The 20,494-nt window shown below is 38.6% G+C and overlaps 2 protein-coding genes across 3 annotated transcripts in view; one reads left to right on the top strand and one right to left on the bottom strand.

Annotated features, from left to right (window-relative positions):
- NFKB1 (nuclear factor kappa B subunit 1) overlaps positions 1-17,507 on the top strand; it is a 74,250-nt gene extending 56,743 nt beyond the window's left edge. For both annotated transcript variants that reach the window (XM_063310425.1, XM_063310424.1), the window contains 9 exons: positions 4,900-5,014; positions 6,000-6,201; positions 7,186-7,355; positions 8,036-8,138; positions 10,549-10,673; positions 12,198-12,264; positions 12,590-12,762; positions 15,193-15,367; positions 16,821-17,507. In XM_063310425.1, the coding sequence (XP_063166495.1) occupies positions 4,900-5,014; positions 6,000-6,201; positions 7,186-7,355; positions 8,036-8,138; positions 10,549-10,673; positions 12,198-12,264; positions 12,590-12,762; positions 15,193-15,367; positions 16,821-17,008 (1,318 nt within the window). In that variant the 3' untranslated portion in view covers positions 17,009-17,507. The remainder of the gene's footprint in view (positions 1-4,899; positions 5,015-5,999; positions 6,202-7,185; positions 7,356-8,035; positions 8,139-10,548; positions 10,674-12,197; positions 12,265-12,589; positions 12,763-15,192; positions 15,368-16,820) is intronic.
- Positions 15,463-20,494, bottom strand: part of MANBA (mannosidase beta) — a 62,662-nt gene continuing 57,630 nt past the window's right edge. Inside the window, exons 17-18 of the mRNA XM_063310426.1 lie at positions 17,772-18,909; positions 15,463-15,475 (exon numbers count right to left, since the gene is read on the bottom strand). Of these exons, the coding sequence (XP_063166496.1) occupies positions 18,685-18,909 (225 nt within the window). The 3' untranslated portion in view covers positions 15,463-15,475; positions 17,772-18,684. The remainder of the gene's footprint in view (positions 15,476-17,771; positions 18,910-20,494) is intronic.

Genomic DNA, 20,494 nt, shown 5'->3' with positions numbered 1-20,494 from the left:
GCACCAAGGGAAGGGGGACACTGCAGAGCTTTTCCCCCTAGCTATCATGCCCTTTTCACTGCCACATGTAAATTTAGTTTTTAGCACTTACTGAGACTTAATGCCTTGTCAGTTAAGCAAAAGAAGGGCCAAGGGGCACCATTGTTGGGCAATGCTTAGACCATCAGTTGGCTTTAATCCAGCCCTGCCTGAAACATGTATGTTTGCCTTTTCTCTTTTCTGCAGAAAAGAAACACACAAGTAAGCTCAGATTCATTTGTCTATCTTAGACTGAATCAGGAATCTTTCTTGGATTCTGGTCTTTAGAATTAAGTATGAAAAGAAAGAGGATAGCAGTCCTAGTTCAAATGCTGTTCATAACTTGTATTTTGCATGTAAAGATCTCAGATTCTACCTCTGACAACAGTTGTTAAATAAGAACTTAAGCAGTGCCCTGCTGGATGGGACCCCTGGCTTACCTAGTACAGCAGTCTTTTTTCACAATGGCCAGCCAACTGCACAAGGAAGCCCACTTGTCTGTCAGCAATGGCCTTCAGAGGCAGTCACACCATCATCAAGGCTAATAACCATTGATCCCCATGACTTCCAAGAATTGGTCCAACCCTTTTTTGAAGCCAGCACCGCATCTTGTGGTAGCAAATTCCAAAGTTTAATTACATATTGTGTAAAAAAAATATTTCCTAATTGTTCCAGGATTACATTTTATTGGGTGTAATGAAATGTGGGAAAGACCTTGGGAGACCGGGTGAAGAGATACTGCCTAGGGAATGGTCAGATAAGAGACAGCATAGCCTGCAGCTGCATAGGGGGTGGAGCAAGAGGCTGAGAAGGGACCCTCCCTAAGTTCTTGGGCTGTAAAGGTGAAGATTCTGTTGATGTAGCTTTACAATAAAGTAAAATTAGTTTATCTGGTTTGTTTTCTGTCTGGTCTACTTGGTAAGGCTGACATTAGGTGACCACTGGCTCTAGGGAAGGGGAAAATAGCTTGTCCTTGTCCACTTTATCCACACTATGCATAATTTTGTACACCTCAATCATGCCCCCTGTCATTTACCTCCTTTCTAGACTAAAAAGCCCCAAATGTTGCAATCTTTCCTCATGGGGAAGCTGCTCCAGCTCCTTGATCATCTTAGCTGCCCTCTGAACCTTCTCTAGCTCCACTATATCCTTTTTTGAGGTGTGGTGACCAGAACTGCACCCAGTGTTCCAGATGCAGTTGCACTATTGATTTATGTAAGACCATTATATATTGGCATCTCTATTTTCAGTACCATTTCTTATTATCCCTAACATGCTGTTGGCCTTTTCTTTACAGTGGATGCACATTGTGTCAACAACTTCATTGAACTGTTTACCATTACTCCAAGATCTCTCTCCTCATCAGTCACTGCTAGCTCTGATCCCATATGAGTAGTTAGGATTTTTGGCACCAATGTGCATCACTTTTACTTGCTCATGTTGAATGACAACTGCCATATGGATGCCCACTCCCCTAATGTGCAGAGATTGCTTTGAAGCTCTTCACAGTCCAATATTGTTTTTACCACCCTGAGCAATTTGGTGTCATCAGCAAACTTGGTTATTCTGCTAGTCATGCCTGATTTCAGATGGTTTATAAATATGTTAAAAAGTACCAGTCCTAGGACAGAACCCTGGGGAACCCCACTAGTTATATCTGTCCATTCTGAGCAACGTCCGTTAATTCTTACTCTTTGTTTTCTATTCTTTAGCAAATTGCTTATTCACAAGAAGACCTGCCCACTTATTCCATGGCAGTTAAGCTCATTAAGAGGTCTTTGATGAGAGGCTTTTTCAAAGTTTTTTTTAATCTAAGTAAATACTAGCTCAGCCTTATCCACATGTTTATTAACATCTTCAAAAAACTCTAGTAGATTAGTTAGACAGGACCTTCCCTTAGTGAAGCCATGTTGCATATCCTTGAGCAAGGCCTACGTGTCCAAACGTTTGGTAATTTTATCTTTAACGGCAGTTTCCCCTGTCTTCCCCAGAACAGATGTTAAGCTGACAGGCCTATAATTTCCTGGATCTTCCCATGAGCCCTTCTTAAAAATTGGAGTTACATTAGCCACCTTCCAGTCCTCAGCTACAGAGGCCAAGTATAGAGATAGGTTGCAAGTTTTAGTTAGAAGGTCCACAATCTCAGCATTAAGCTCCTTAATAATCCCTTGGGTGGATACTTTCAGGGCTTGGCAATTTCTGGAAGTTCAGATATAAAAGAGCTAGGGAAGATTCTGTGCCTGACAAAATATTGGGCAGTATGTCTCTTTCGTTCTGTTATACATAGGGTCGCCATGAGTCGTAAACGACTCTATGGCAACAACAACAGTGTCTCAAGAAGCTTCTGGTTGCATACTCTGTTAACCCAATTCCTTGCTTTGTGTAAACTTTGTGGTATTCTTATGTTAGCCCTTTTTAATACATGCTTGATCTTCTCTTGATCTTGTGAAATCCTATTTTGACTACCATCCTGGAATTCTATTCATGCTATATCCTGCTACATTCTCCTAGGCAGTGTTCACATGGCACAAATGATGCAGCCATCCTCTACCCCATCAATTGATTGCTGCCAGCACACAACATAAGATAGCTGGGAGTGTCATGTGATAATCACTTTTTAATCCACTGAACCCCAGCAGTGGAGGATTGGAGGCTGTCTCTTCCTTTCCCACTTTTTGTTCTTGTTTGTTTTAATTCCCTCAAACTATGATGATATGAGATATGATGATATATGATGATGTGAGATGAGATGATAATATAAATATAATATAATAATAGCAGTGACACAATTAGGGTTAGTGCCACTGTGGAAAAACTGGAATCCCTCCAGTTGCCTTCTGCCCCTTTTTCACACACAGCCCAAGGAGAAGTGAAGACTAGGATGGGAGTTTGTAGAAAGGCATTGTTATCATGGGGTCTCTTTAGGACATCATCTCAGCTTTAATAAGTTATTGCCAGGATGTGAGGGGAGGCAATTGCCTGGGGAAAGTTAGTTTAGCCTCAAACAAGACTGTTTTTCCCTCTCCCAAATGACCAACATAATGTGCCATACAAACTTGCTCTTAATTTATTGTTAGGAATCTAGAGGCTGGCTCACAGTAAGCAGAATGAGATGGGGCAGCAGCTGGATGTATTTTCCTCATAGGAAAGTACACTCTACTGGGAAATTCCCAGTCTCTGAAAGCAGATTATCCATACTATTAATCAACATGCCACTGCTTCAAGGCATATGTTGAAAAATAACTATGGATCTGTACAGCAAGGTGAGACAGACTATACATAACAAGAATTACACAGTTTGCTCTTGAGTACAGGATTTCTCTTTTACAAATAGGATTTTCTCTTTTATAAATAGATTTCTCTTTTACAAATAGATTTATTTTGAATACAAGGATGGAGTATAAAACAACAAAGTAAAATAATTGGCATGGGATAGGTGTGAGAGCTTTAGACTTTGTTTTTTTACCTTACCATCTTCAAGGGCTGCATTTGAATTTCCAGAGACATCTGACTGGCTGCTATTGAAAAAGAAATGCAGGAGAAATTTTTTTGTCCAGTGCCTTCAAGCTAGAAGAGCAAAGTGAAAAGAAACAATTGTTGGCATAATCTTTGCTTAGGACAGCCAGACATGATGGGAGTGAAAGGAGGGCACTAGATTGGGTGTAGATTTTTTGAAGGTGCTGTTCCTTTTCCTGCATTTTCCACCAAACCAAACAACCCATTTATGTTGGTGTCTTTGCCCTGCCCCTCTCCCTCCCTCCCTCCAAAAATCTTACATTTTTTTAATTCAAAAAGTCTTTTGGGAGATTTATTCATTGAGTTGTTTGATTACTTGTCTAAAAAAAAATAAGTTTGAAAAGTGATTAAGCAATGATGGGTAAGTTGAGGGAGATGGACAGTTTTAAATTTAATTTTAAAATCAGTTAGAAGCACATCAGGGGATCTTACATATAGGCTCTTGGGAAGTTCAAGTTGTTTCTCTTGAAACCTCTTTCGTTTTTTGAACTAATGAGTGTATGGATGGATGGGAACCAATGCAGTTGAAGAAATAAGAATTTGTGGTCTCAGCACAGTAAAACGAGGTTGGATTTTTGTAATGTATTTCATCTTATATTCATCTTACATGTGGGTTGGGGTATTTTCCCATTACATCTCTTTTTCTAGCTACATTTCTGAATATACATTACAGACAAGAACACTAAAGATCTGCTCAATATTAGGTGATTGTCTAAAGGAAAGTGTAATTTCCCTTTCAAGCTGATGTGGTTCTCAGCCTTTCAGATCTTAAGTCCCACCCATTAGTTTATTAAAGAACCTGAATCTCATCATAACAGACAGTAAAAAACTACTTTATCTCTGAAGTTTACAGGCTATATTTATATTAAGTGTACAAGCCGTACTTCTCCTTTATGGCAGGTTTTAATGGTTTACCCTGTGTCCCACCTAGTATATTTCTAATTTCTGTGTCAACTGTGTTACCACCAAATTAAGAAGCAATGATACAAAAATACTAGCGAGACTTGTGATGCCTTAAATTGATTATGGAGGCAGTCTACTTCAACAGAGTTTATGAAGTATTTCAACTCTGTTCCACATGATGTTAAGCTTTAAAGATATTCAGGATTGCCCATTGTCTGCAGCAAAACTGTGGCTACCTTTTTGGAAATTATGGGTCATAATTTCATTCTACCAATATGAAGCATGATTTGTCATTAAAATTCCTGATTTACAAAGGAACTCCAATTTTCATATACAGTTTTGTATAATTGCAAAAATGCTAAGTACTAAGTGTAAGGAAAACTATTTGCAATATACTTACCTCTTTTGGTATTATTACTGAAAAACTCTTTTCTTTCTTTTCTTCCTTTTGATCCATACCAGTGTCCTTCACTTGGCAATTATTCACCTTCACACGGAACTAGTGAAGAACCTTTTAGAAGTAATAGCAGATATAAATGCTGCTGATGTTCTCAATGTCAGAAATGATCTTTACCAGGTATGGAAACATTGCGAGGAAGGCAATACCTGGCAAATCCAGGTCATTTTTTTTATGCATTACTTATTGAAAAAAATCAGCCAATTAGATCGTGGAAAATTAAAATATGGATGTACATTAGAGGACACAGTGAAATTGACAAGATGACACACTGCAACTGAAACTCTCCTGACCCATTGAATATTATCTTTCTACTTTTCTTAAGAGCACCAGTTTGGTGTAGCAGTTAAGGCACTGGGCTGGAAACTGGGAGACCGTGAGTTCTAGTCCTGCCTTGGGCATGAAGCCAGCTGGATGACCTTGGACCAGTCACCTTCTCTCAGCCCTAGAAAGAAGGCAATGGCAAACCACTTCTGGGGGAAAAAAAAACCCTTCCAAGAAAACTGCAGGGACTTGTCCAGGCAGTCTCTGAGAATCGGACTTGCTTGAATGGATTAAAAAGAAAGCTTTTCTTGAATATAGAACTAAAGAAAAAAGAAAAACTAAGTGCAGAAATAGGAGAAATATATTCTATATTTTGTATTTTAACTTTACTCTGAAATATTAATAAAGTTCTTTAAAAAAACTTTTCTTAAGCTACAGGTTTTCCTGAGCATCCATCATATTAACCAGTTGATTTCCATGTTTTAATCTGTACTATATGTTGCATATTGTTTTAAGCAGGTGATTTGTGTGAATTGAGCCAGTTTGGTGCAGTGGTTAAAGGCACCAGGTTAGAAACTGGGAAACTCTGCGTTCTAGTCTGCCTTAGGCACAAAGCTAGTTTGGCGACATTAGGCCAGTCACTCTCTCAGCCCTAGGAAAATGGCAAATCATTTCCAAGAAATTACAGAGAAAACTGCAGGGACACGTCTAGGTATTTGGCAGGAGCCAAGAATGACTCGAATGCACACATACAAACACACATCCAGAAAAGAATGTGAAAAAAAAAATTCTGATTTTTTATTTCTCCCCTTTCCTTCCCCATACACACTTTTTAAAACAGACTCCTTTACACTTGGCTGTTATAACAAGGCAGGCAGGAGTTGTGAAAGACTTGCTTGATGCTGGGGCCGATGTGAACCTCTTGGATCGCCATGGGAATTCTGTCTTCCATTTGGCAGCTCAGCAGGGGGATGAGGTGGTGTTAAGTATGTTGCTTAACCACAAAGAGGCATCTGTGATGAGAGAGCTTCCTAATAGTGACGGTAAGCAAATATCAGGACTTCTGAATATCTAATTGATTAAAACATAATAGTGCTGTCATATTATTTTCTCAAGAGCTATTTATTATTTCATTAAAGCTTAGATTTCCAAGCAATCTCAATGTTTTAATGCCTAGATTTTGAAACAGAATACATCATCATCTATATAGTCAGACTTAACTGTACAATCAAGGTACATGATGCTTTAGAGAAGACTGAGTATAACCTACTGTACAATAAGAAGACAGAAAAAAGAGGATGTCATGTCAGTGTGCCATCTCTTCCCTTGTCTGTCCTTGCTACTTTTTGATATTTCCTTGATGGAAACCTTCCAAAAGATGTCTTTTCCATTCCTATGTTTCTATCCCACAGTGCTGCCCTTCTGAAATTTACCACTTTTGGGTGGTTCGTTTTGGAACAATTCTGTCTTAGCTGTTCAGGAATATGTCCTGAAATTTGTCACTCTTCTTTTTATAGAGCCTGTTTTATTTTCAAGTAACTTCAAGATTTTGGAAAATGAAAACATGGTGGTCATTTTTTTAAAAAATGGTATTTGCAGGACAATTTGTTTTGAGAAAAAGGGCAACTCTCCATGTATATTATTTTTTTAACTGAAGCGAGTACACTTTGATTGTGTATTGTTATGATTAGTATGATTATGATTATTACCATATTCACAACAATGTGAAATCACAGCTGCCAGTTCTTTAGCTGGTGTTGGCCTTGGTTCGCACTGAGTTCCTCCCAAGAACCTAGGATGTCGTAATGTATCAGCATAGTAAATATGCGGATCCAAGCTGTGTGGCTTTTTGTAAGTAACAGATGGAAACTTTGTCAATGCACAGATTTTCTAAGTGCCATCCAAGACTTTTTGGTATGGCACCCAGTGTGCCAATAACCACTGGGACCATCACAGCCAGTTTATGCCTTATTACTACTACTACTACTACTGTTGTTGTTGTTGTTATTATTATTATTATTATACAGGTCTGACAATCCTTCACCTAACTGTGATGGCAAACAGTATGCCATGTCTCAGACAACTCCTTGCTGCTGGTGCTGATGTCAATATCCAGGAACAGAAATCTGGGAGGACAGCCTTGCACCTGGCTATTGAACAAGGAAATATCTCCATGGCAGGTTGCCTTCTACTTGAGGTAAGCATTATGGGGGCAAAACTTCCCTCTCCTTCTTTCTTCTTTGAAAGGAGCAGCTGCTGTTCTTTGTGTAGCCCTCCCACCTTTGTGAAATTTGGCAGTGGGCAGGTTGTACATCACACCCTGCAATAATGCTACATAAATATTTCCTTCAGACCCAAGTGTTTTGTCCCTAACTAGTAGAAAAACAAGGGGTATCCTCCTCTTTTTACCAAGTGATTATTTTGGAATTCATATCACATCAGATATAAGTACAGTGTTTCCACTATCTGGCTCCAGGATTTCTGGTGATCTGCGAGAGTGTTGTACAAAGTACGAATAACGATGCTTATATATTTATATGTGTTTATGTATCTGCAGTGTGTATACTGGAGGGAGAAAGATCCAGCATCTTGGAGGATCATCAAATCTCACATGTTTCAATACTCTTAGTCAAAATCTGAGACATGCTGTTCTTACCCGAAATCTTACAATATTTCAGTCAGAAACATGAAGTCTTGTGAGATTTGATAGCCTTGGGACATTTTGGTTATTTTAGTTTTATTTTAAAGTGCATATATTCCAGAAAGGATATAGTTGTGTAGTTGTGAGCTTAGGCCAATTTACTATATTTTCTGTAGCTTTTGCTTTCAAGCTGGCCACAAGCCAAAACAGCATTTCTTTTGTTTAACAAAAACCAGGGAGATGCATTTGTTGACAGCATTACTTATGATGGAACCACTCCACTTCATATAGCAGCTGGAAGAGGATCTACAAAATTGGCAGCTCTTCTCAAAGCAGCAGGTAAGGAAGTAGTCAGTCTACAGTGACTGTATCATGATTCACTCCCAAATGCTAGCTGAAAAAATTGTATAATTAGAAATTGTAGCCAAATAAATGGCATTGCTTTTCTAGTACACACACACACATGCAGTCTTATGCTTTACACCACTGTAATGCAGCAGTGGCAGTTCCTGTCTTGTAGTATTAAACAATTCACATTTCAAAATGCTTCTCCTTTTTCCCTCTTAATCACTTTTATTATCCTCCTCTTCTCAGTCCCTTTGGGTGTTCCACACCCTTTCTTCAGCTGCCTCCTCATTTCTTCTTACTCACTTTCTTTTGTGCTTTTAGTCATTCTCTCACTGAAAATCTTAATCCAGAGTTACAGTAACTATATCATTGGGCAGATTGGGGTAGTTTCCCTAGGCATCAGAAGCTGACAAGGTGTTGGATGGCAAGCCTTGTGTGATCCTGCCCAATTCCCTCTTCAGTAGCCCAGCGCTCTCATATAGAGAATGTAATGCCTCAGCTCCCCCTACTGACTCAGTGTTGGTGTCAGCTTTTGCTAAATTCCCTTTTTAAAGAACCATACGCATTGTTGTAATATGGTATTAAGTCTTTAAAGACAGAGGTCCATTCCCCACTCCTGAGTTAAAGTACAATTCATCCACCCTTGCGCGGACACAAAACACCACCAGGATAAAATTTGCTGTTCCCATTGCCAATCTTTATTCTGCCTCTATTTCATTTATTTCCACTCACTGCCAAATGGTGCTGTCCTTATTTAAGAGTATGTCATACATTATAGGCAAATTGGGGTTTTTCCTTTGGACGTGCTGTTGTCCTCTTTAGCCAATCGCAACCCAGTGAGAAAATGTCATCCATCAAGGCACTGCAGCAAGAATCGTGTTGTGTCTTACTTTGGGACTCTGATGCATATCTTTCTCCAGGCTGATTAGTCTGCCCCTCTTAGCACACCTCATTTGGGCACCTCCCAAGTTAAAACAATGTGAAATGAACAAGCATGTCCTTGACACTAGAGCAGAAATAGCCCCAAAGAGGAAGAAGGCATCCCCTGCATTGATTGTGGCACTAGATAGATCCTGTAGAACAAGAGAACAGAAATTGATAGCTGCTGGGAAGTGTTTGAAACTGACCAATATGGAAATCTGGCAGAAAAGCCCAATCCAACACCCCTCATCTTCTGGACACTCCAATGAAGAAAAGCAGGAAATTGTTCTAAAATAAATATATATTTCAGAATACTATTAAAGCAATCTAGAACAAGAATACCTCATTTCCTTCTCCAAATTAAATATTGGAGGTCTGGACATTTTAGAGTACCATTAAACAGGACTAGCATTAATACAATCCCACTTCTTCCCCACATAAAACAATGGAGCTCTGTTCTTCTCTCTTCAATCTTTTTGGAAGTTTGAGAGGAGTGGATGTAAAAATAGGAAGGGGATGGGTATGAAAGGGATTCAGGAAGCAAAGTACTAATGGAGAAGGCACCCACTAAGAAATGACTACAACAAAGCCTGGTTAGTGACAAGAGGAGAAGAGTGTGTCAGCTCCTCCCAGCAGTCCCCAAACACACCTCAACAGAGCCTGCCTCCGAGATTGTAATTATACCTTGAAGCTGCAATGGGGTGCTATCAGCTTAAGAGAGAAAATGCTTCTTTAAAACTTATACACCTCATGAGCAACCTAAGGCTGTTTCATTCATGGGCTCAGGATGAGTTGAGGGCAGATTTGTTCCAGGGGAAAACTGGTGTGGGCGAGGCTTGTTTGTGTTGTGTTAAACTCCAAATGGAAGGCATGGTGAAAGATATTCTTCAATAGAACTTGAAGTAAAGAGGACAAAAATAGAAGAAGTCACAACAAAAGGAGACCCTTTATTTCAAGGTTCTTTTATTTTCTTTTGGGAGGTAAAGCATCCTTATCAACATTATTTTAATGTTGTAGGCTAGGTGCACATTTAGATGAATTCAGCATAATCATTCCAAGTATGGATGTATGGCACTCAAAGCATTTAGGAGACTAACACTTAAAAGACATAATTAACAAAAACCACCATTTAAAAACAAATCAAACAATTCTGCCCCAAGTTTGGGCATCAAGAGCACCTAAAAGTACAAACTATGAAATAATAACTGATGAGCTATTTTTTCCTTTATATACGATCACTCCAATTTTTGGGGGCGGGGGTTGGAGACTTGTTAATATACAGAACACAACACATACATACAACCCAATCAATGTGCTAATTTTGTTTAAAAATTGGGGGATTGGGGTAAAATTAAGCAATGCCAATGACACCTAGGCTCCTTGAACTTTTAATTACCTACATATTAAACTAAACTACTGTAGTAAAAATGCTAAAGGAGGTTTATGATGTTTCTTCCATATTCTTTAATTACTAATAAAGGTGCAGATCCCCACATTGAAAACTTTGAGCCATTGTTTGAAGAAGAGGAAGATGATATGAAAGATAATGATGGTGAAGGAATTATACCCGGGACAACACCTCTGGATATGGCAACAAGCTGGGAGGCAAGTGATCATTGTCATCTTGTTTCAAAAGCAAACATTTTTCATTTGTTTCATCTTAGGATCATTTTAAGCATATGAATCAGATATTCTCCCTTTTGCAAAAATTGGAAACCTGTGGTTTTCTAATATGGTCAGTGCTCAAGGATGCAGAGATTTATAGTTCAGCAACATCTGGAGGACCACAGATGTTGGTGGTCCTCCATACATTCTCAATGTATACCATGATGTTGAGGGTGAAAAAAAAAAACTTCTTATAAGTGACCTAGGTTCTATTTGGACAATGATACAACCAGTGCTGACACCTTAAGATGTTATTTAGTGTTGCTTTGAAAATTGACATGCATGAACTTAGTTTTTTTTTTTATGAAAAAGAATTTTAAAATTGTCGTTTAATTGCAGGAGATATTAGCAATGTCTGTATAACTAAGAGCTGAAGGTTTCAGGGGGTAAAATGTGCATTTCCATCCGGGGGCTCAAGGAAAATTATTTGAGAACAGTATTCTTAACTGTGCCCAATGGCTGAGTTGGTAGGCATTTTAATTTCCTGTGATGCTCTCAATTCTGAATATTTTTGCTAGAATTCTGTTAATTGTCTAAAAAGCACTGTTAAGTGAAATTGCTTTAAATAAACTTTTTTAAAGCAAGATTATATTGGTTTTTGTATCAGTTAGATATGAAATGTGACTAAAGTTTTTTAGGAGAGACAGTTTGGTGTAATGGTTAAGGTACTGGGCTAGAAACTGGGAGACCATGAGTTCTAGTCTCACCTTGGGCACAAAGCCAGCTGGGTGACCTTGAGCCAGTCAGTCTCTCTCAGCCCTAGGAGATGGGAAACGACTTCCAAAATTTTGCCAAGAAAACTGCAGGGATTAGTCCAGGCAGTTGCTATGAGTCAACAGTGACTTGAAGGCACCAAAAAAAAAAAGGTTTTTAGACCATTGAGGACAAGAATTTAAATCCAGATACTGTTTTTGAAAAGTGGTTGCGATTTGCAAAGTGGATTAACTCTATCAGATGCAAGGTAAATTAAGTATTTTATAACAAAAATATTTTAATGCTAAATCATAGCTTAGCACTATGAAAGGGAACTTAGCCAGTCATGGGCTGTCATTTCTCTTTTCTCTTGTAACCACAACAAAGAATTCAGAAGTAAAAGCTTATGTTTTAAACCAGCCATATTTTCTTACCTTTGAAAAGACAAGTTGTAATTAAGCTATGATTAGTAAACAAGATGTTGTGAGATTCTTGCTCTTAAAAAGAAGCAATATAGGGTTGTTTTTTACTATTAATTAAAACCACATTTGATTCAAAAATGGAGAAAGTGTTCCTATTTTCCCTCTGCAGTTGTTCTAGTGAAGGAGAGAACATAAGAACCTGAACCTCTCTTTGACATAGCAAGCTGTGATTTGGCACTGTGTCTAAACTTGGCAACTGAACAGTATAAATGACAGGCTCAAATTAAAACCTAAACATACAGCATAAAATCAGTACTTTCTCAACTCTAGTTTTTTTCCTTCCTGACAGGTGTATGACATCTTGAATAGCAAACTCTGTAAGTCAAAGGCAGCTTCTGAGGATCTACTGATTCAAGGTAAGGGTATTTTTAAGCAAGAAAATAAACCCTTTGATACCCATTTCCTCCTTTAGTAGGCATTATTTTGCAGAGAGCCAATCTATATAGGTTGTCAGTGGGGATTGGTTGGTCTCTTTTTATCCCAGTTAAAAATACTGATGTGGCATGTCTTGATACATATAAAATGGTTTCAATCTTCCAATAGTAGTCACTGGTGAGTTTCATGCTACTTTAAATACGTGCATGCTGCTCCTTAGAAATTTGAAGGAAGTGAACAAAGTTTAAAGTAATTTTATGGAATCCATAATTATGGCTCTCAAGTGGATTTTTTTCTCTTTTCTAGGCAATATGAAAGACCTGAATGAGGATGTTAAATTACAGCTGTACGAATTGCTTGAAGTTCCTGATCTGAATAAAAATTGGTCCATGTTGGCACAAAAGCTAGGCCTAGGGATACTAAATAATGCCTTTCGGTTGAGCCCTTCTCCATCAAAGACTCTACTGGATAACTATGAGGTAATTCTCTTAACTGCTTTACTATGGTGAAAACCTTTGGCAAGATGGTGTTCAAACGATCTCATAACTTTAACTTTCATCTTGTTACTCACAGAACTTCTTACATGCCAAGAAACTCTCTGTATTCTGTAAGGCCTAATTTTCAGGGATTCCCCGGTCTTTCACACCACAGTATAACTTACTGCATTCACCGTGGCTCACCTTCTTTGTGCAGCATTTTTGAAAGGCTGGACAGACCCCTCCTTGGGAGGTGAGAATTCTGCTTCCGGCATCCAGCTGCATGTAGCTAAATCTGGACCTCACCCTACATTAAAATGATGCAATAATAGATTGCATACTGATTAATTTTTTAAAAAGATTTTTTAAATCGTTAGAATAATAAAATGCAAAGGAAAGACATTGGATAGTAATGGTTGAATAATTCAGAAAGAACAACTCAGCATGAATAAAACATAAAAGCATAGAGAAAAGACTTTCTACTGACATTCTCCCCTTTCCTTCTGGCTGGGTGGGAAATCCTGGGAGTTGAAGTCCACCCATCTTAAAGTTGCCAAGGTTGAGAAACATTGTTTTATACTAAACATTAAAGATAATAACTAATATCTATTTGAATCCTTTCATCTATTAATTTTCATTAGTCTCATAACTTTATTCATAAAAACCATATTCCAAGTGTCTCAATTTGTCCTGCTGTGTAGTATGTAGTATGTATAGCCATCCTTGCTTAAATTTGATTAGATTTCTATTATAAATACATAGTCAATTTTGCCATTGCTGCGTAGCCTCCAATTTTGGTCTCCCATTCGATGTCGTCAGCAAACTTCCTCTTTTCCAATGTGCCAAATTTGTTCTTGCAGCTGTCAGCATACAAGTACACTGTATATCTTAGAAAATTTCCATTTTTTCATTTATGTTTTCTGGAATTACACCTAGTAAAATTAATTGTGATTTCAGTTCAAATTTTATTTTTAGGGTTTTCCAAATATTTTGATATATTTCTTTCCAGTGCTTTTGAGGGTTTTTTTTTACAATAACCACCTCATATGATAACCTGTTCCTTCTTTTTTGTGGCATTCCAGCAATTACTGTTACATTATTTGTCTATCTTGGTAATTATTGAGTTATATATCATCCGTAAAACATTTTATACCAATTTTCTCTTACAGTTTGGAATGTACCTTTTGATCTTTCTTTTGCTCTTCCCATTTTTGTACCACACTGTGATTATTTCACTGAAGTTTTGCATCCACTTTATCATGCAATTTTAATTTGTTCCATCTTTGTGCCATATTTCAATAACTATACACACACATACTCTCTAATAGGTGATCTTCATTTTTGTGTGTTTCAAATTCTATAACCTTTCTCAAAGTCTTTCCTTCTTTCTTGAGATCACTGTCTATTCTTCCAGCAATCTGTAAATACATCAGCCATAGTAAATTCCTATCTTCACCAAGCAGTTCTTGCTATGTCTTTAATCTGTTTCTGGATGCACCTTATGGCATATGTGATTAAATCTTTCTTAGTATAGTTGTCCCTAGAATAAAAGGTATTTGATGGTGAAGCTAATGGTGAAGCTGCCCAGACATACTGTTTTTAAAATATTCCATATTGTTACCAAACTTTGTCTTATAATATGTCCATTGAGATTCTTTTGTTTCCTTATACCTTAAGTACCTATGAAGTCCAGGAGATAGGTCAGCTCTTTCTGTGATTGATTTTCAACTATTTGGCAATTTTATCCATTCTGTTATCCATGATAGATTATTATTAAAATAGTAAAATGAAGCGTTTTCTTCCAAACTTCAATGTAACATTTTAAAATTTTTATTTTACCTTGTAAATGTATATTTCTAATGGAGAAAAACAGAATTACATGGTTTTCTCAAATGATAAGATTGCAGGATTTAAAAAATACTGCAAATTCACTCAACTGTCTCTTAATAGGTGTTGGATATTTTTTTGAGTGGCGGATACAATTCTAAGATACACAAATATATCTGCCACCACATATAGGTAAAGGTAAAGGTTTCCCTTGACGTAAAGTCCAGTCGTGTCCGACTCTAGGGGGCGGTGCTCATCTCCGTTTCTAAGCCTTAGAGCCGGTGTTGTCTGTAGACACTTCCGGGTCATGTGGCCAGCATGACAACACGGAACGCCGTTACCTTCCCACTGAAGCGGTACCTATTGATCTACTCACATTTGCATGTTTTCAAACTGCTAGGTGAGCAGGAGCTGGGACTAGCAACGGGAGCTCACCCCGCCGCGCGGTTTCGAACCACCGACCTTCCGATCGGCAGCTCAGCGGTTTAACCCACAGCGCCACCGCGTCCCTGTGCCACCACATATACTTGCATGAAAATCTAATCATTAGGGAGTTGGGGGAAAAAAGGCTGCCAAAGTACTCACCTTTGTTTTACCTCTTGGTAGGTTTCTGGTGGAACAGTAAAAGAGTTGGTTGATGCCCTGAGAGAGATGGATTATCCAGAGGCTGCTGAAATAATCGAGAAAACAACTCTTTCATCAAGCCAGCCTAGCCAGGAGAACATCAAAGATGTTGGCCTTCCATTATGTGACTTACCTTCTCCCAGGACAGCACAAGCAGGTAAATTATATTATATCAATCCAGACCTGTAGAGCAGGAGACCGTGGCAACTTGAAGGTATGTGGACTTCAACTCCCAGAACTCCCCAGTTGCCAAGGTTGAGAAACACTGTTCCAGAGTAACATTTTGCAGATGAATTAGTTTCTTGTGGCAAAGACAGCAATAAGATCAAAGTGGTGATACAGGATTTGAGCCAAAAATTCTACCTTGAGCAGTTTAGAGAAAGGGCAGGATATGGATACCCATACAGTTCTCACACCAAACATCTAAATTAGGGCATTAACCCCACTAGGTACTTTTAACTGTTATAGGCTTCAGGCATCATTCAGTCCTCAGTATTTAATGGCTATGGAACGGAAATATCACAAATCAAGGCAGACACATACTGTTTACTTGAAAGACTGGGTGTTTTTTCTTATAAAATGTTTTATAAGAAAGTGTTTTATCTATATAAAAGTGTTTTATCTTTTAAAATTGCACAGGTCATCTTAGATTTTCTGATGATCTTTGGCAAGGGAAGCAAAGGTGGTTTTTTCCCCCAATGTAATATTTCTTTCGGGGTGTGTGGAATCATTCTACAGAGTCAGATTCATTTTCAATAAATATAGTAATGTTGTTGATTTTACTGAAGCTAAGCATGTTTGGTTTTGATTAGTTCTTGGATGGGACACTGCTGTGAGTTTTTATGAAAAACACAGGATACAAAAGTGAAATACTCCTCTTTGGGTTTGCTAAATAACCCTTAATGCTTACTACTTTTTTTAAAAAAAAGATTTATTGTTCTATTCTTCATTATTGGAAAGCAAGTCTTCCTTAAATTCAGCAGGATTTGTGGTATCATTTATCAGATTCTTACCAGCTTTTCTATTGCATCTGCTTAGAAGCAGGACTGGCATTTAAAATGCATTACAAGCAATTAAAACACATTGCTACATTCCTGAAGATGGAGTAGTGGGTTCAGATTGAACCAGAGGGTGGTAAAACTTTATAAACCATGGGACAGTTTCGGTTCCATTGAAACTGGGGCTGCCTCCAGTACTTGCAACCCAATTTACAAGGATAGAGGGACACTGTTGGTATGAAAGCAGACCTAGGAGAATCTTCAAAGAATACACCAGCTCTTGTATCATAAAGCTGATTCAACTTGCCCAGCATTTCCTGCATTGTTTATATTGTCAAGCAAAAGCCTCCCCTCTTAATCAGAAACATCAAGGATTAAATCCAAGGCGTAGGCTATCCAAAAAATGTTACTAAGCTATGGAATTGCTGCAAGTAATTAGCAGGCAATACACTGAAAATTCCTGCCCTGGATTGAACTGCAAGGAATCTTGACTCTGGACCAGGAAAACTCGAGGGGTTCTATTATTTCCTGTAATGACCTGGGGGTACTGTGTAATTCTGTACGTGTTGTGTCTTACTAGCATTTTTCAAACTTTCCTTTCTCTTTCACCAGATGAAATGTGTAATTTCAAATTCCAGGATGCTGAAAGCATTTGTGACAGTGGAGTAGAGATCTCTCTTCACAAACTTAGCTTTACATATTCTGAATCTTTTACCAACAAGACACCAGTAAACCTTAAGAAAATGGCTTCAGGCTATGGACAGGACAACTCGTTACAAGGCAAAATTGAAGTAACTTAAAATATGGCATTGCTATGAAAATTCTTTGCAGAAAAAGGGAGTTGTTAATGATGCAGAGTGCACTAGAAGAAAAAGCTCTGAAATGTTTTATCTACTGGACCTTTCAACAAACTCAGATAAAATCCCAGTAAAGTAGGAGACTCAGGAGAAGGATTGAATGGCATTTATTATTTCCTAAGAGGATCATCTGTAAAGAAAATTAACAACCCTCTTGATGCTCAATGAAAGTTATATAATAGACATTAACTGTGGTCCAAAGCTGTGAAGCACAAAATCAAAACACAAACGGTAATCAGCATACTTAATTGCAAAATATAATGTAAATGTATTTAAAACTTCATCTGGTGTCTATAAAATCATGCAAGCTTCAAACTGTTTCCCATTGTTTTACCCTTTTTCTACTGTAAATATTTCAATTTAGATGAATTGCCACTAAAAAAATTGTTTTTAAAAAAGCTTGTTTTTTATTTTACTTTTATAATAAAAAGCAAAATTGTGATGATTTGCAGCATTATTTATATTCAATATATGGGAAATATGGCTAGAAAGCTTCTCACAATCAGTTTATAAGAAAGCATGTGGAGCAAGTTTAGAAATGAAAATATATAAATTGATTCCTGTTACTACTTACTTCTGAGGTAGACAAGTGCATCATTTCTGAGCAGTGTTTCTCAACCTTTAAGATACGTGGACTTCAACTCCCAGACTGGAATTCTGGGAGTTGAAGTCCACATATCTTAAAGTTGCTAAGGTTGAGAAACACTTGTTTTTGAGTGACAAAAAAACCAGGGAAAGAAATTCAAACATTTTCACAAACTCAGACATCTTGGAGGGTGGAAAAACTAGATTTAAATGGGTCAACAAGATGCTGAACCCTCCATTTTTTATTCAGTTACTGATTACTTCAAGTGCCAGAATTTAAGTTCAGCTGAAGGCCACAGCCCTTGGCTTAAAAGCCTTCCTTACAAATAATAGTTTCTGGTTGCTGCTCCTAATGAAAAAGGAAAACACTATGCCAGAGGTGTTCATACTGTTATCTTTTACATGCCCTCTTTAACAGTGGACACAGAAGGTCCAATCTATAAGCCACCAGTCTGGTCAAACTTCCCGTGTGTTCACCAGCAGTATTATCCTTCTACACTGTAAATTTTACCTGTGACACAGAGCAGTGTTCTAATTACATGTGAAGGATGCCCATGCAGCACTTTAAAAATAGTAGCTATGATGCCCCAACACAAGAAGCAGGAAGGAAGCTCTGTCTGGTAACTCCTGTAATGGGAGCAATGTCTAGATGTCCATAAAGATCTCCAGTCTTTTGCAATATATCCTTCCATTGGGCATGCAAACTCTGGTTCTGGAATACAGAAAAATGGCACCAGAAGGATTCAGAGCATTACATATTTTACTGGCCCTTGCCCCCCTCAGGATGTATGCTTGTCTGACTTACTTCAAATAGTCTCAATCTAAGAGTCAGAATTGCATTTATTTATTTGTTTACTTTATTAAATTTATACACCGATCTCACTATATAAGCCATCTCACTTGGCATCACTCCACTTCACTAGGCAATGCCAAAGCTGGCATGAGAATAATGTCCAATAGTTCCATTTTATGCATCTCCAGAGTTACGTTTCCTGTTTCCAATAGCCTTCCTTTCCATTCTTGCAGAGTTTTCCTCAGGAAATGTCTGTCAGCGATGTTATGCTGAGTGACTTCTCCAGCTCCTTGATGCTAGTTGTCTCCCAAGGGTAAAAGAATATGAGTTTTTGCTTCTCTGTGAGAAGAAAACCATTGTCACTGAACCTTCCTGGGATGTTCCCAACATCCAACCAAACAAAAGGAGCAATGGCTGTGGCTTCCAGGACAAGTTGAAAATCATCTCCTTCTTGAGAAATAGAAGCCTGAAAGGGGCAGACAAATTTAAGTTACTGTATCGTTTCATTCATTCAGCAAAGGATCGTTACCTTGTCGTGGTGCTGGAGCTTGAGCACCTCAATGATGCCATGAGCTAAACCGTGAAGGGCCACCCAAGACGGGAAGGTCATGACAGAGAGGTCAGACTAAATGCGATCCCTGGGGAAGGTAATGGCAACCCACCCCAGTATTCTTGCCGTGAAAACTAAATGGATCAGTACAACCAGAGATATGTCGGTATACCATCGGAAGATGAGACCCCCAGGTCGGAAGATGGTCAAAATGCTACTGGGGAGGAACAGAGGATGAGTTCAACTAGCCCCAGACGTGATGACGCAGCTAGCTCAAAGCCGAAAAGACGGCTAGCGGCCGATGGTGCTGGTGGTGAACGGCGAATCTGATGTTCTAAGGATCAACACACCATTGGAACCTGGAATGTAAGATCTATGAGCCAGGGCAAATTGGATGTGGTTATTGGTGAGATGTCAAGATTAAAGATCGACATTCTGGGCATCAGTGAACTGAAATGGACTGGAATGGGCCACTTCACATCAAATGACCACCAGACCTACTACTGTGGACAAGAGGACCACAGAAGAAATGGAGTAGCCTTCATAATTAATAGTAAAGTGGCTAAAGCAGTGCTTGGATACAACCCAAAAAACAATAGAATGATCTCAATTCGAATTCAGGGCAAGCCATCTAACATCACAGTGATCCAAATATACGCCCCAACCACAGATGCTGAAGAAGCTGAAGTAGAGCAGTTCTATGAGGATCTGCAGCACCTACTGGACAACACGCCTAAAAGAGATGTTATTTTCATAACAGGAGACTGGAATGCTAAGGTGGGCAGTCAAATGACACCTGGAATTACAGGTAAGCATGGCCTGGGGGAACAAAACGAAGCAGGACATAGGCTGATAGAATTTTGCCAAGACAACTCAATGTGCATAACAAACACTCTCTTCCAGCAACCTAAGAGACGGCTTTATACATGGACTTCACCAGATGGACAACACCGAAACCAGATTGACTACATCCTTTGCAGCCAAAGGTGGCAGACATCTATACAGTCGGTAAAAAAAAGACCTGGACTGACTGTAGTTCAGATCACGAACTTCTTCTTGCACAATTTAGGATCAGACTAAAGAGATTAGGGAAGACCCACAGATCAGCTAGATATGAGCTCACTAATATTCCTAAGGAATATGCAGTGGAGGTGAAGAACAGATTTAAGGGACTGGACTTAGTAGATAGGGTCCCGGAAGAACTATGGACAGAAGTCCGCAACATTGTTCAAGAGGCGGCAACAAAATACATCCCAAAGAAAGAGAAAACCAAGAAGGCAAAGTGGCTGTCTGCTGAGACACTAGAAGTAGCCCAAGAAAGAAGGAAAGCAAAAGGCAACAGTGATAGGGGGAGATATGCCCAATTAAATGCAAAATTCCAGAGGTTAGCCAGAAGAGATAAGGAATTATTTTTAAACAAGCAATGCGTGGAAGTGGAAGAAGACAATAAAATAGGAAGGACAAGAGACCTCTTCCAGAAAATTAGAAACAGCGGAGGTAA

The sequence above is a fragment of the Candoia aspera genome, chromosome 8 (assembly GCF_035149785.1).
Source record: "Candoia aspera isolate rCanAsp1 chromosome 8, rCanAsp1.hap2, whole genome shotgun sequence".
Classification (NCBI taxonomy): domain Eukaryota; kingdom Metazoa; phylum Chordata; class Lepidosauria; order Squamata; family Boidae; genus Candoia; species Candoia aspera.
Note: the sequence above shows the minus strand (reverse complement) of the source record. Positions and strands in the feature narration are given on the sequence as shown.